At 39.8% G+C, this 17,260-nt stretch overlaps 1 protein-coding gene across 12 annotated transcripts in view; it reads right to left on the reverse strand.

Moving 5' to 3' along the window:
• The window catches only part of osbpl3b (oxysterol binding protein-like 3b), a 240,609-nt gene that overhangs the window by 41,965 nt on the left and 181,384 nt on the right, over positions 1-17,260 (reverse strand). For all 12 annotated transcript variants that reach the window (XM_078538974.1, XM_078538973.1, XM_078538963.1 and 9 more), the window contains 4 exons: positions 16,571-16,634; positions 14,172-14,250; positions 2,618-2,762; positions 1,204-1,348 (listed from right to left, as the gene is read on the reverse strand). In XM_078538974.1, coding sequence (XP_078395100.1) covers positions 1,204-1,348; positions 2,618-2,762; positions 14,172-14,250; positions 16,571-16,634 — 433 coding nt within the window. The remainder of the gene's footprint in view (positions 1-1,203; positions 1,349-2,617; positions 2,763-14,171; positions 14,251-16,570; positions 16,635-17,260) is intronic.

Genomic DNA, 17,260 nt, shown 5'->3' on the forward strand with positions numbered 1-17,260 from the left:
CAGACTTGGTATCGGTAAACTTGAAATCTAACCAAGAAAGATGTGAAGGAACTATTTTATCACAAGCAGATGTGGACGGCCGGCATTCATTCCCTGTTGTGTAACGATGGTTTGTGATATTTTATCATTCGCGTCGTCGATGGAAGCATTGATTCTTTGGTCACATGATCAAAACTGGCTTGGTATAGCAAATGTCTTTTTATTCTGAGGACAGTCCAAAAAGGTCAGTCTGGGATACGAAGACTTGAAGGAAGCCATCTCTTCCCCAGCACAAGGGAGGACTCTGCCTCAGAAGTCACCTGGGTAGAGAATTGGGCTTCTTCATTTTACCTGCAAGGTTATATTTCTTCACTATGGGAGCTCTACCAACATCAACTGGAAAGCCAGAAGCTTGCTGCTTGTTTGGGTTCAACCAGTGTGAATTCATGACTACAAATCTCCAAAATTTATTTTTCTTCAATGCTTCAAGAGGGAATCATTCAGGTTTGCAACATTTCAACAACTATCTTGCGCACTGATTAAAAGTGACGTTTTAAAAACTCTTAAGATAACAAAGTGCTACATCTTTAGAAATAATCTTTTCTTGTGTGTATTTGGTTTGAATGAGGAATGGTTGTCTTTTGTGTTTATATCTCGGGTGTTATGAAAAACAAATGTTTATCTTTTCTTTTGATTTAAACTTACAAGAAAGCCTGTTTGTATCGATTCTTAGAAGTCAGAGCACACAAGGGGTTCAATTGCTCCTCTAAAATACATATAATTGTGGTCAGCTGAGAGGCGAGAAAAGGGGTCATTATCACACATCTCTCCCCATCCATAACAATAAGCATTATTAATATTTACAAATTACAAGGCATAATGTTTAAAACATCTCTTCTTTAAAACGGACCATTATTTTTGCCAGCAGTAAAGTAGACCTATGTTGAAGTTAACTGGAAATGTACTTTTAAAATACTTTGTCACACTTTTTTTACAATAACATCTGCTTTTCTGAATTTAAAATCTGCAATCAATATGGCTTAAGGATGACAAAAGTCCTTTCTCTCAAAGATACAGAGTAAAGTTACCTTTCTTCAAAAACCAGGCCTTATTGCATTTTTATACTTTGCCAAACTTTACTAGTGTAAAAAAAAACACTAAACAGCTTCATAATAAAACTAAAAGAAGGTTCAATATTAAGTTATCTGACACAAAGTCACTTACTTGGTCTCCAGATGCAGGTTGCTGATGGGGGTGTTCCACAATATATACCTTCATGCCATCTCCCAAACAATCGATTTTCTACTTTTCCATTTTGGCCCATTATTGTCCCTTCAACCTCATCAACATTTGAATTCCAATATTTTGCCTAAAATATCAAGGAAGTTATATGCAAGCCCTTTAACACAGAATTGTGAACATTCATCAAAAAGCATTCAAATACTAAATATAGCAGTAACCACTAAATGAATGAATCTTTAATGAATCAGAAAATTTAGTCATTTACACTTTATTACGGGTTTGTAAAGTTAATTTAACTTCAATTGCTCTTACATTAATCCCAGGCTTAAAATGCCCATGCAGCATCAGTTTTGATTTATCCAACATGCATCTAGGTAGGTACAATAAAGTCACAATTGACTACCTTGTGACTGACAACCTGATATTTTATCTTACAAAATTTAGTGTCTCACTGCAAATGCTTAAGAGATCTAGTCCCTGGCTTTCCTGATAAGCTTTTCTGGTCATGCTAAGTTAATTCAAAATAGCAGAATCATGTGGTTATTGTGAAAATCCTTAAAGGTTATTTTAACACATCTTATTGGTTTTAAAGTCAAACTTCTCTTGTCTTTCTAGTCAATAACTGCAAGTTAGATTCTCTGCCACACTGCCTAGATTATCCACACTTTATCATCTTAGGAAAAATAAGTTTAATACGCTGATGTCTAGAATCAACTGGTATTTTCCTGTGATCTGAGTATGAAGTAGTAGACTAACACCCTGAATTTTCTTGACCTTGTAGTGTTTTCTTTATAGCCTGAGAAAATATAGGTGGACTGATATGTGGATAAGCATTACATAGCTCAGGTTCATTGCATGTGTACAAGGAAGTTTAGCCCTGTCAATGTTTTTTACTGTGGAAAAAGGAATAGTCAAGATCGTTGCTGACCAGAAATTAAAACTTAAACTGGTCATTCTGTTAAGCCCTTGGTAGTGGCTGGGAGTAAGGAATGTCATATGGCCAAGAAGCTCTGAAACAGAATAAAGTTCTCGAGAATTCAAGATGGCCAAGTGATTTTTCTTCTCCACAATTTCTAATTTACTTAGAGGTTATTCAATAAGGAACAGTTCTCACCTTCGGCACTCCTATCCCTCACAAAAAATACACAATTTTAAATTCACCTTAAGCTCACAAAGTAGTTGTTGTGCAAAAGTAGGTCAATGTCATCTGAAGTGGTTAGTATAAACCAGATACAGGTTTGCTCCAGTAAATGCTCTTGGCTGACATTCACAGTTAATTTATATCTGACATAGCATGATTTTTAAAAAAATAAAAAGCAAACAAGATCTACAGAAATGTGAGACTGTTTTCAGAAAACTTGTTTCCATTCAAAATAGACAAAATGATCTTTCTTACCTTCACAAATGTCAATTTGCATTGGCAAATGCTGCTATTTCTATTTTTTATGAGAATCTCTCCATAGTGTTCTATCCATCTCTGCCCACTCAAAATATTGTGTACACAAGAGGTTACTTTATTCCACTCATAATGGTCTCCATACCTGAGGAAGCAAAAGTACTGACTGGTTAACGGATTTAATTATTTTCTTACAGGCATATAGAAATATATTTAGTAGATTTATTTTATATGAGCTTACTTAAAAGAATCGAGCCCATTTTATGACAACAATTGCTATTACATTTGAAGAATTGACAGAAGAGTGCAAACAACTGCAAGTTTTCTAATTAAATTTGAGCAGGGCCATTGCAAAAATCTTGGTCATGTTTTTAAGCACAGAACCTGCAAACATCATGCTGTTCCACAGAACCCTCCCTGAAATCATCCAAACTGCAGTCCTTCTAACTTCTAATGCTGGCAATTACTCCAACGGATCAGTGTTACTGCTTGCTATTAGAATTTACGATCTGGCAACAATTATGGGATATCAGAAATTCCCACCGACTGTATGCTGTGATGGTTGACCAACAGCAGGTAGGAGTCAGTAGTGGAAGGAGGATTAAATCTATGGTGCCAACTTCATAAACTGCAGGCAGAGAGAAGTACAGGCTTGAAATGGGAGGGAAGGGGAAGAGAGGAATAACTATGAACAAGTCATTGTAAACAAGTCAAAGTCAACAATAGACTATACTGATACAAATCTGCAATAGCTCACAATAATAATTGTAACAGAATAGAAGCATCAACATTGTCGCAACAGGCCAAAAGGCCGCATTCTGTGCTGTAAGTTCATCCTATTCGACAAATTTCGGTGCAACTATTGTCACAATTTCCCAGTGGGAACGTCGATGGTTTATTTTTAAAATCCAAGTACACTGGCATAATCTGAAGAGGGAAATTCAGAGTGGATTCAGAAAATAGTTACTTATCTAAATTTAGAGGCACTTAATTAACAACTTTAATAAAAATGAAGTACAGCACATTGTTGTGGGACAGGATAAAGCTTGCATCAAGAATCTTGAACAAGGCCAATAATTTAACATTTTCACACAAATACTGATTGAATGACAAGATTTGATCTTCAAAACACCAGGGATAATCCCAGAATCAGATGCAAGATAAACAGAAAGTGCAGGAAAAACTCAGCAGGTAAACAAGCAATACAAACTGAATTTGACTTTTTCTTATTCATTCATGGGATGTAAGCTTTGCTAGTTAGCCCAGCGTTTATTGCCCATCCCTAATTGCTTTTGAGATGGTGGTGGTGAGCTGCCATCTTGAACTGTTACAGTCCATGTGGTGTAGGTGCACCCACAGTGCTGTTAGGGAGGGAGTTCCAAGATTTTGTCCCAGCGACAGCGAAGGAATAGCAATATATCTCCAAGTCAGAATGGTGAGTAGCTTGGAGGGGAACTTCCAGGTGGTGGTGTTCCCATCTATCTGCTGCCCTAGTCCTTCTAGATGGTAGTGGTCGTGGATTTGGAAGGTGCTGTCTAAGGAAACATAGAGACTTGGAGGAGTAGGCCATTCGGCCCTTCGAGCCTGCTCCGCCATTCATTATGATCATGGCTGATCATCCAACTCAACAGCCTGCTCCCACTTTCTCCCCATATCCTCTGATCCCTTTCAGCCCAAGAGCTATATCTAACTCTTTCTTGAAAACATACAATGTTTTGGCCTCAACTACTTTCTGTGGTAACGAATTCCACAGGCTCATCATTCTCTGGGTGAAGAAATTTCTCCTCATTCTCAGTCCTAAATGGTCTAACCCATATCCTCAGACTGTGACCCCTGGTTCTGGACTCCCCCACCATCGGGAACATCCTTCCTGCATCTACCCTGTTCAATCCTGTTAGAATTTTATAGGTTTCTATGAGATCCCCCCCTCATTCTTCTGAACTCCAGCAAACATAATCCTAACTGACTCAATCTCTCCTCATATGTCAGTCCCGCCATCCCAGGAATCAGTCGGGTAAACCTTCGCTGCACTCCCTCTAAAGCAAGTACATCCTTCCTCAGATAAGGAGACCAAAACTGCACGCAATATTCCAGTTGTGGTCTTACCAAGGCCCTGTACAATTGCAGCAAGACATCCCTGTTCCTGTACTCAAATCCTCTCGTTATGAAGGCCAACATACCAATTGCCTTCTTTACCACCTGCTGCACCTGCATGCTTACCTTCAGCGACTGAGGTACTAGGACACCCAGGTCTCGTTGCACATTCCCCTCTCTCAGTTTATAGCCATTCAGATGATAATCTGCCTTCCTGTTTTTGCTACCAAAGTGGATAACCTCACATTTATCCACATTATACTGCATCTGCCATGCATTTGCCCACTCACTCAGCTTGTCCAAATTACACTGAAGCATCTCTGCATCCTCCTCACAGCTCACCCTCCCACCCAGCTTTGTGTCATCTGCAAATTTGGAGATATTACATTTAGTTCCCTCATCTAAATCATTAATATATATTGTGAATAGCTGGGGTCCCAGCACCGAACCCTGCGGTCCCCCAAAAGTCACTGCCTGCCATTCGGAAAAAGACCCATTTATTCCTACTCTTTGTTTCTTGTCTGCCAACCAGTTTTCTATCCATCTCAATGCACTACTCCCAATCCCATGCGCTTTAATTTTACACGGTAATCTCTTAAGTGGGACTTTGTTGAAAGCCTTCTGAAAGTCCAAATAAACCACATCCACTGGCTCCTCCTCATCAACTCTACTAGTTACATCCTTGAAAAATTCCAGAAGATTTGTCAAGCATGATTTCCCTTTCGTAAATCCATGCTGACTCTGTCCGATTCTGCCACTGTTTTCCACGTGCTGAGCTATTAAATCTTTTATCATGGACTCTAGAATTTTCCCCACTACCATCGTCAGGCTGATGGGTCTATAATTCCCTGTTTTCTTTCTACCTCCCTTTTTAAATAGTGGGGTTACATTAGCTACCCTCCAATCTGAAGGAACTGTTCCAGAGTCTATAGAATCTCGGAAGATAACCACCAATGCATCCACTATTTCTAGGGCCACTTCCTTAAGTACTCTGGGATGTAGATTATCAGGCCCTGGGGATTTATCGGCCTTCAATCCCATCAATTTCCCCAAAACCATTTCCCTACTAATACTGATTTCTTTCAGTTCCTCCCTCTCACTAAACCCTGTGTTCCCCAACATTTCTGGTATGTTATTTGTGTCCTCCTTTGTGAAGACAGAACCAAAGTATGTATTTAGTCGAGCCATTTCTTTGTTCCCCAATTTAAATTCCCCTGTTTCTGACTAAGTGACCTACATTTGTCTTCAATCTTTTTCTCTTCACATACCTATAGAAACTTTTACAGTCAGTTTTTATGTTCCCCGCAAGCCTACTCTCGTACTCTATTTTCCCCTTCTTAATCAATCCCTTGGTCCTCCTTTGCTGAATTCTAAACTGCTCCCAATCCTCAGGTCTGTTGCTTTTTCTGGCCAACTTGTATGCCTCTTCCTTGCATCTAATACTCTCTCTAATTTCCCTTGTAAGCCATGGTTTGGCCACCTTTCCTGTTTTACTTTTGCACCAGACAGGAATAAACAATTGCTGCAGTTCACCCATGCGCTCTTTGAACATTTGCCATTGCCTATCCACCGTCATCCCTTTAAGTAACGTTTCCCAATCCATCATAGCCAACTTGCGCCTCATACCATCATAGTTTCCTTTATTAAGATTCAGGACCCTTGTCTCAGAATCAACTACATCACTCTCCATCTGGATGAAGAATTCTATCATATTATTGTCGCTCACCCCCAAAGGGCCTCTCACAACTAGATTGCCAATTATTCCTTTCTCATTACAGGATACCCAGTTTAGGATGGCCTGTTCTCTAGTTGGTTCCTCAATGTATTGGTCCAGAAAAACAACCCGTATACACCCCAGGAATTCCTCATCTACGGTATTGTTACTAATTTGATTTGCCCAATCTATATGCAGGTTAAAGTCACCCATAATTACAGATGTTCCTTTATTGCATGCATCTCTAATTTCCTGTTTAATGCCATTCCCAACATCACCACTACAGTTTGGGGTTCTATATACAACCCCCACTGACGTTTTTTGCCCTTTAGTGTTTCTCAGCTCCACCCATACAGATTCCTGAGACATCGTCAGAGCTAATATCTTTCCTCACTATTGCATAAATTTCCTCTTTAACCAGCAACGCAACTCCACCGCCTTTTCCTTTTTGTTTGTCCTTCCTAAATACTGAATACCCCTGGATGTTCAGTTCCCATCCCTGGTCCTCCTGCAGCCATGTCTCCGTAATCCCGACTATATCATACCTGCTTACATCTATTTGCGTGGTTAATTAATCCACTTTATTGTGAATGCTCTTCGCGTTAAGGCACAAAGCCTTAAGGCTTGTCTTTCTAACGTTACTTGTCCCGTTCCCACTATTTTTCACTGAGGCCCTGTTTGATTCTTGCCCTTGATTTCTCTGCCTATCACTTTTCTTATTCCCCTTTCTGTCTTATGTTCTTGTCCTTGATTCCCTTTCCTCTGACTCCTTGCATAGGTTCCCATCCCCCTGCCATTTTAGTTTAAACCCTCCCCAACTACTCTAGCAAATGTCCCCTCTAGGATATCAGTTCTGGTCCTGCCCAGGTGTACCGCGTCCAGTTTGTACTGGTCCCACCTCCCCCAGAACCGGTCCCAATGTCCCAGGAATCTGAAACCCTCCCCCTCACACCATCTCTTCAGCCACGTATTCATCTGATATATCCTGCTATTTCTACTCTGACTAGCACGTGGCACTGGTAGTAATCCTGAGATCACTACCTTTGAGGTCCTACTTTTCAACTTACTTCCTAACTCCCTATATTCTGCTTTTAGGACCTCTTGATGGGATTGAAGGCCGATAAATCCCCAGGGCCTGATAATCTACATCCCAGAGTACTTAAGGAAGTGGCCCTAGAAATAGTGGATGCATTGGTGGTTATCTTCCGAGATTCTATAGGTTTTTTTTTTAACCTATGTCGTTTGTGCCAATATGTACCACGACCACTGGCTGTTCACCCTCCCCCTTCAGAATATCCTGTAGCCGCTCTGAGACATCCTTGACCATAGCACCAGTGTGGCAACAAACCAACCTGGAGTCTCATTTGTGGCCACAGAAATGCCTATCTATTCCCCTTACAATTGAATCCCCCTATAACTATTGCATTTCCACACTATTTACTCTTCCCCTGTGCAGCAGAGCTAACTGCGGTGCAACGAATTTGGTGATTTCCTGCAGTGCATCGGTGGTGGAGGGAGTGAATGTTTGTGGATGGAACACCAATCAAGTGGACTGCTTTGTCCTGGATGGTGTCAAGCTTTTTGAGTGTGGTTGAAGTTGCATTCATCCAGGCAAGTGGGGAATATTCTATCACACTCCTGACTTGTGCTTTGTAGATGGTGGACAGGCTGTGGGGAGTCAGGTGGTGAGTTACTCAACACAGGATTCCTAGCCTCTGACCTGCTCTTGTAGCCACAGTATTTATATGGTTGGTCCAGTTCAGTTTCTAGTCAATGGTAACTCCCAAGGTGTTGCTAGTGGGAGATTTAGTGATGATAATACCACTGAATATCAAGGGGCGGTGGTTAGATTCCCTCTTGTTGGAGATGGTCATTGCCTGGCACTTGTGTGGCGTGAATGTTACTTGCCACTTGTCAGCTCAAGCCTGGATATTGTCCAGGTCTTGCTGCATTTAGACATGGACTGCTTCAGTATGAGGAGTCGCGAATAGTGCTGAACATTGTGCAATCATCAATGAAAATTCCCAACTCCTGTCTAACCTTATGATGGAAGGAAGATTATTGACGGAGTAGCTGAAGATGGTTGGACCTAGGACACTACTCTGAGGAACTCCTACAGTGGTGTTCTGGAACTGAGATGACAGGCCTCCAACAACCACAACCATCTTCCTTTGTGCTATGTATGACTCCAACCAGCGGAATTCTCCCCGATTCTTACTGACTCCAGCTTTGCTAGGGCTCCTAGATACCGCACTCGGTCAAATTCTGCCTTGATGTCAAGAGCAGTCACTCTCACTTCGCTTCTGGAGTTCGGTTCTTTTGATCATTTTTGAACCAAGGACAAAACAGCTTACTTAGATTAAACAGTAGCCCCGATCATTAGATCAAGTTTGTTGGGGTGTTAGAGCTCAGGCCAGATTTTCGCTGAGAATGAAGGATGGGACACATTTCCAGGATTCCCACCTTTAATCCTAGTGCCCCCAATTTTCACAGGTGTGGGAGGATGGTGTGGGCATGCATTATCCCACTTGGCCGTCTCCATTGCAGGGACAGGTATTTCCGAGCCCACCAGAAACTCACTGGCTGTTAACATTCCACCTTTTGCATCGGCATTTATACTCAATTCTAGGCCATGGTAATGCAGTGGTTATGTTACTACAGCATTAATCCAGAAGCCTGCACCAATAATCTAAAGTTTACATTCCAATGTGAACATAGCTTAAAAAAAGAATCTTGAAATAATTAGTAAATTTGATCGTGAAACTGTCTGATTTGTTGTAAAGCTTAACTGCTTCAACTAATGTCCTTTTGGGAAAGACGCCTGTCAGCCTTGGCCTGTGTGCGACTCCAGTCTCACACCAATGCAGCTGACTCATAACTGCCCTCTGAAATGGCCAAGCAAGCCACTCAGTTATACCAAATCACCTCAGTGCTAGTGGGAGCACCTTCACCATACAGACTACTGCAAAATTAACTCACTTGTACAAATCTTAATTTGTACATAAGCATGGATGATAAATAGCAATCTTACCTGTGACTCTCACATCCTGAGAATTAACTAAAAATCAGATTTATCCTATATCTTGATACTATACTGGGTTTGGAAGGTGCTGTCGAAGAAACCTGGGCAAGTTGCAGCAGTGCATCTTGTAGATGGTACACACTGCTGCTACCGTGGGATGCTGGTGGAGGGAGTGAATGTTGGTGGATGGGGTGCCAATCTAGCAGGCTGCTTTGTCCTGGACAGTATCTAGCTCCTTGAGTGTTGAAGTTGCACTCATCCAGGCAAATGGAGAATATTTCATCATACTCCTGATTTGTGATTTGTTGATGACGGACAGGCTTGGGAAGTCAGGTGGTGAGTTATTAGCTGCAGTATCCCCAGCCTATGAGCTGCTTTTGTAGCCACAGTATTTATGTGGCTGGTCCAGTTAAGTTTCTGGTAAATGGTAACTTCAAATGATGTCACTGGTGGAGGATTCAGCGATAGTAATGCCACAATGTCAGGAGAGATGAATAGATTCTCTCACATTGGAAATGGTAATTGCTTGGAACTTATGCAGCACAAGTGTGTTATTTGCACTCATCAGCCCAAGCCTGAATGTTGTCCAGGTCTCGCTGCATGAGGACATGGACTGCTTCAGTATCTGAGGAGTTACAAATGGGATTAACCTATGTGCAATCATCAGTGAACATCCCCACTTCTAATGTTATACTGAAGGGAAGGTCATTGATGAAGCAGCTCAAAATGGTTTGGTCCAGGACATTATCTAAGAACTCCTGTGATGTCCTGAGGTTGAGATAATTGGCCTTCAACAACCAGAACCATTTTCCTTTGCTCCAGGTATGACTCCAACCAGTAGAGAGAGTTTTTCCCTTGATTCCCATTGACTTCAATTTTGTTAGGGCTCCTTGATGCTAGATTCGGTCAAATGTTGCCTTGATGTCAAGGACAGTCACTCTCAACTCACCCCTGGAATTCAACTCTTTCATCCACGTTTGGACCAAGCCAATAACGAGTGCTGGAGCCGAGACTTCCTACTGGAGCCCAAACCGAGCATTAGCGTGCAAGTTATTTTAAGTGCCACTTGATAGCACTGTCAATGAGACCTTCCATCACTTTGCTGATGATTGAGAGTAGATTGATGGGGTGATAATTTGTTGGATTGGATCTGTCTTGCTTTTTGTGGACAGGACATGCCTGGGCAATTTTCCACATTGCCAGCTAGATGCCAGTGTTGCAGCAAACTGCTACAATCACCTTGGCCCATAAATATTCTGAAGGGAGAAACCTGATAGAACATGACTGCTGCTTGGTTTATAAAATTTAGATTAAAAAAAAAATCACAAACACATTGCATGTTTAGAGTTGCAAGGTATTGGTAGAAGTTTGGCTTTGGAAATGCTAAAGGTAGGTTATTCAGTAATCCATTCCTCATCTTGATAATTCATACTTGGATCTTTTTTGTGTTGTTGTGTAGAGAAACATGAGATCAGCAAGAAATATAAGAGCCAATTGCATATGGTATCTATTATCTCTAACCCTTAACAGCTATATACAGGTGAGCCTGGCAGTAACCAACTAAGCGAGGCAAAGAGCAGAGATGGTGTCAAAATAGACACATCATTTTAAACTCTAAACAAAATTACTTTGTTTCTGTGACTTGGGGCTAAAATAGATACTTGGATGTCTACAATCAACAACATTAAATAGAATATGGAGATGTTACGTCTACATAGAGTCAGTGGAAACTTTTCACAAATGTATCAAATTTATTTCAGAGGAAAAGCCCAAAGTGAAATGGGACAATGAGTTATTAGCAATCAATCAAACTTTTAAAGGCTATGCTGAGTCTGCAATTTGCTTGTTGGTGATGGTGGTGCATTTGTGAAAAGCGCTCTCAAATGTTTTTTGAAAAATGCAAATAATCTCCAATCAAGATTACTCTATAATGGAATATAAAATGGACTGGATTTTGCTATGAGCAGAACATGAACATCAGTTGTTCATTACATTCGCATTTGCCCATAGGCGTTATGCACTTTTTCACATTAAGCTGCTGTCAGCCAAAAAGTGCAATGGTCTCAACCAGGCATGTGTGACGTGTGTGATCAGAACATGCAAGTGTTACTTCCTTAACCAATCAGATTGAAGAATAGGTAATGAGCAATGCAGAGTTCAAACTAGGAAATTATCAGTTTGAGTGGTGAATTCAATGTCAAATCAGGTCTGGAACTTGAAATAAGGAGAAAGAGAGATTTGATTAATCGAGGTAAAATAGACAAAAAGGAAAAGGTCAAATAATTATTTGTATTTAAATTCTCCAATGATACTTAAAGCTGAAGAAATGGCACTCTACATTTTTAAGTTAATTTTCAGTGCTAGAGGGGTTGTTAAGCAGTAATTTAGACTTAGCACACCATCAAAGGTGTATTTACATTGGAACGGACAAGCCCTAAATTTTTGTGACATGTTTAGTCTGTATCTATTGTGTCAGTACAGGAACTTCACATCATTTAATATACTTGAAGGGCGAGCCTGGTGGCGAGATGCTGTTTTAATGCAGCTTACAGAGCAACAGTGTACCTCACAAAGCAAATTAGGATCTTCACATACACGCTCCAGGATTTGCTCCCCAATTTACACATAAATAAGGTTAAGTGCTGTTAGCCTCACCATTATTTTCAAGAGCAAAATCTGGGCAAAAGTGTTTTTTGCTTCATTTTGCTTGCATTCTTTTGAAAGGAAAAATTGTTTCATAGCTCAATTACACTTGTGCCTGTACGCAAGGAAATGAAAGACTGTGGTAATTTGTGGATAGGCAAATAACTCACGCTTCTGAAGTGCTTTAGGATATGTCTCTACTGTAAAGGCACTGTATGAATAAAAGTTGTTGCAGATAGACAGTAAATAACACTTCACAATACTTCACATTATTCCACAAAATAAAATATTTAAGAAAGATGTAATTGACCAAGTGTATATACTATTTTTAAGAAAACATTTTTTTGGTTATCTGGTATCGTGTTCTAAAGAGTTACATTAAGTGGATCGATAGAATATCGGTGTAACATGGGCTGGTAAACACAGTGACTAATCAGGAGATGACGTAAATGATGCATCAGCCCAGTACACCCACTGTGCATATGCACGAGGTTTGCAATTAGGCAAGGGACCTATGTTACATAATTTTTACTTTTTCATCAGTGATATTATAATTATAGCACAAAGTAAACAAAAGAAATAAGCTTGATTAACTTTAAAATGCAACAAATGGAACTTGAATGATAGAATTCTTCCAATAAAGCAAATTGGTATTCTCCTAAAGTACAGGGGATTAATGGTGACTTCATTATCCATCTTGCTGAAGACTGAAAGTAAGTGTTTAGTGAATTCTTGGCAAATTTTCCAGGTTTTAAGCAAACTATACATATGTCTTGCATATCTTGAAAAGGTACTTAAACACATTAGTTGAAGAATGCCACTTAAATAAGTTTAAACAAGGTCTGCACAGATAGAAGTAACCATCTTGTTAGCTGCATAATTTAAGAGATAAAAGGAAACAACAACTTCTTCAAAGTTGCCTGAACACACACCACCTTAAATCTTCAGGTGTCACATGAAGGATGGCTTAAAAGTTGCATGATTGCTGAAGGACCCTAGAACATTGCTAGAACAGCGAAAAGCTGCATCCAGCCTGAGAGTGCATGGTGCCAATACTGAGTACCCAAGTCTTCCATTTCCCCATCAGTAATGTCCTTGATGATTATAGAAAAGGGAATGCTAACCAAATTGTTCAACTAATGAATTGTTTTTTTTTTATTCAAACCTGGATTACTTCTACATTTGGATGAGTAGTCATCCATAATTCTCACTATTTATTTCAACAAAATAAAGAGCTGCTAGAGTGCGGGTGGATGCCAAGGTTGATGACAAACCAGCCTGATCTTCAACTGCATTGTCCACAGTGGAATGTTAGGAGATGAGTGTTGGAAAGGAGGTTGCTGCTGGACTCTGGAAGTAACTGTGGCCAGAATTCAGGTACATGTTTCACAGGGACATTGGTAGAGCCTCAGCTGGGTAGGATGAAGGAAGTCCAGGGTAGAGGAGCCCTGAGGTTTATTTGTGGATCTCGGAAGAGAAACTATAGAACAAAATTAGCAGTTTAGGCATCTTCTGGCTCCAGTTCCTTGTACTGCTAAGTTAATAGCTTGTTAAAATAGCAGATTGGGGCCCTAAGGACATCATCAGAGTTCAATATTCATATTTATGGAAGTATCCAGCTACCTCCTGGCAGGTGTTGCACTTGCTTGATAAGAATAGGCTAGGAAATCAACCATGGGAAGGCAGTGAGATTAGTTTGGTAAATTCAACAAGCCATTTTACACCTGCCAGTTTCCACTGAGCACAGGGTAAAAATTGGCCCTCAATTGTCTGAAGTCCCTTTTCTCCTCACACTTAATAGAATCTTCAACCTACTGTATGTAACTCATTTTATGGTGACATGCCCTAAAAAGTTTAGTGGATCAATTTAGTCAATTACATATCAAGTCAGCCCTCCCAATTTGACAGAAAGTGCAATAAAACCACTGGTATTCAATAGGGTGGTTGGAAGGTAAAGGGAAAAAAGAAAACATAAAAGCTTCCGGGAACATATCTTCTTAGCATTATCAGACTCAATTTGAAATCGATGCAAGCTTAGTTGTTCTTTTCTGTAGCAGGATTCATTCTATAATGGTACTTACGATGGTAGAGTTACGTGAATTGTGCCAACTGGAACAATCTCCATTGATTTCCCCCAGAACTTGTTCTTCCACCTCACATCTAATATGGGAGATAAATAAAGACTCCATAAATACAAAATGGCACTTGTAGGCCTATCAGAAACAACTTTATACTTGCATATGAGCATTATTCTGCAGTTAAAATTGCAGAATTTCTATTTGCATATTAATTAAGCTACTCTTCCACTCATTTTACCATATAGCATCATTAGCTGTAAATATTCTGCTTAATTAGGGAATATGCAAAACATCATAATTGGTTTCTGTTTACTGACCAATTCCTTTCATTACTGTTGTTCAAGGACTGCTTACCTATTCAATTCAGTACCAATAATGTTCTGGATGGCATATAGGATCTGTAACTGATATTTCTGAAGTAAATGATTGGAACTTTTGCAGATCATTTTTATTCATAGAATTTTACAGCATGGACAATCATTCAGCCTATCGCATTTGGTTTCTGAAAGAGCTATCCAATTAGTTTCATATTCCTGTCCTCAATTAGACATTGCCTCCCCTCCATCAAACCCCCCGCCCCAACAAAAACCATCGAAATTCCCTTCCAGAAACAGGAGTGAATCCATAACTTAAAAAGTGAAAGTGTAACAATTTGAAAAAGAAACAAAATGTAAAAAAGAGAATACAAAAAACGTAGGGGGATGGGAGTAAGTGGATAACTTTTTCAGAGAATCAGCACAGGTACAAATGACGACTTCCTGTGCTGCAAAATGTTATAACTCTAATCTTCAACTTCCCATTTAAAAGTTATCACCAATTCTGAATGTCTCATCGGAAAGACATGGGGGCAATATCCAAATAACCCTCTGCTTAAAAAAAAATTCTCATTTCCTACTTTGTTCTGTTGGTTATCTAATATTAAATGTTGCCTTTCATTGAAAAGTGCTACAATTAACTAAGTCCTCTGGAACTTTGTTTTTAAGTGTCTGTTCCAATTAATGGCTCGGACTAGGATGGGCTTGTGAAGCAGGTTTTAAATTTTCTAAACTTCCAGTGTGTCAGCCTTGTTGATTTGCTGCTGTGCAAGATGAGTAGCAAGGCAAGCACTTATTTTTTAATGTTACTTTTGTAACAATTTCTTAGGAGAAAACACAGATGACATCAACAGACAGAAATATGAGTACACCAAAACAGAAGAGCTAAACAGAGTGAACCGGTGTATTGGGACAGGAATTTTAAAATAGAAGGAATAAGGAAAATGGGAACAGCAAGGCCAATATGCATAGCAAGATATAGAGTGAAGGGATGTATTACCATAATAACGTAACAGTGGGGAACATAGTGGTACAATGATGCAACTTCCCGCAAATCAGTCTATAAGAGATTGACTGGTGGTCCTAAATTTAAGTCCTCTGGTAAGGCTCATTGGCAAGTGGAAATGGTTACGTGCTAGTTATCTCATCAAAACTACTTATTTTTTAGTGCCTCTATTAGACCTGCTTATAATCTTTTCAATTCTAGTAGATTGGCAGGTTTAACTAGGACCTGGTGTACCAACAGCCAGCCAGTGGGAGATGATGTGGGTACTCAAATGTAGCATTATGATATTGATGGAAAGATGTCCTAATTGTCGATTCATATTAGAATATTAACTTCAGCCTGGAGACAGTCATTCAGGACCATGCTAAGATGGAGTGAATGACATTTAGTTATTTCTTCAATTACATTAAAATTCTGAAGGTGGTTGAGTTTATGGTCTACCAGACGTGTTCAAATAGTTGTCCTTTATGGTTCAGAACACCTAGACATAAACATATGGCCTACGTACAAGATTCAGGACCAAGCTTTCAATGGGATTTATGGCAAAAAGGGGAAAAAAAAAGATGGTAGGGACAGTGGCCTCTTGACCTGTAATTGTGTGCCCTAGAAAGAAAATCAATCTCAAATTAGATATCTGTTTGCTAAGGCCCTGCAATGTAGAACCTAAATTAAACAACTAGTGACAAATAATGTTGCCAATAGCAATTCTAAGCAAGGCCTTTCGCCACATGGTGGGCAAATGGAAACATTCCTTGAAGTAGCTTAGCTTAGAGCCTCTTCAATATGGCAACAGGTTTCTGTGTATATTTTCACACCCAGCTAAATAATGGATAGCAATGATGCACATCCCTTTCCTTGCCCAAAACAGAAGGGGACACAGTCCAATCTATTCTGTTGCTTAATATTAATACTTCTGCATTTTCTAACGTAGCAGGAATAAAAGCCTCCTCTTTGACTGCTACTCCACGATGAAATTTGCAAACTGTTACTATTCCAGAGCTCTAGAGCGTCTTTGTTTGAGAAAAACTCATCAGGACTCCATGCTTGTAACACAGAATTCGCCCATTCAAGCATATACCTACCTTGCCAAAAAGTGAAGTTTTTTGATTCAGCATGGCATGCAGATATTGGAGGATGGTGACTGACCTAAAAAAAATTTTAAAAATGTATATCAAGGTTTTTCTCCATAAATTTGCAATTTAAGAGTTAAATATACTTTTCATCTTTAATTGCATTAAAAGGTCTCAAATGCACAAATATCCTTTTAATTAATGGCCAATTTTGTGTCATTTTGTTGCTGCTTGAATCCTTGACTGCCAGCCACACACATTGAAAAATTGAGAGTTTGTTGACCACAATTATCCATCCATTCATTTTAATGGGTACAACAGCACACCAATGACTTCTCAAAAGTCATGCCTGCATTCATGCCTCTTCTCATTGACATTTTTGTTTACTTTCATAACCTAATTCTTAAATCCTGATTGGGACAAGGTCCCAAGTATAGAGAACTGGAAAATTGAACAGAACCCTGTTCCATCACGATTCTGCCACATTTGCATCATTTAGATAAATTCAATAAGGGGGCAATGGCTTATTGGTTCCTGAGCTGCCCTGGGAATTTCAGACAGTATGCACTTTAAGGGCCTCTGCAGAACGCCAAACACCAGAAAGCTGGTGAGGCTTCTGCTGAGGCCCACAAAAAACTCTTCCCGCTCAAGGTAAACTGATGTCTATGGGATCAATTATCTTTCAAAGATGCTCTCCTAGTT

The sequence above is a fragment of the Cetorhinus maximus genome, chromosome 3 (genome assembly GCF_964194155.1).
Source record: "Cetorhinus maximus chromosome 3, sCetMax3.hap1.1, whole genome shotgun sequence".
NCBI classification, from domain to species: domain Eukaryota; kingdom Metazoa; phylum Chordata; class Chondrichthyes; order Lamniformes; family Cetorhinidae; genus Cetorhinus; species Cetorhinus maximus.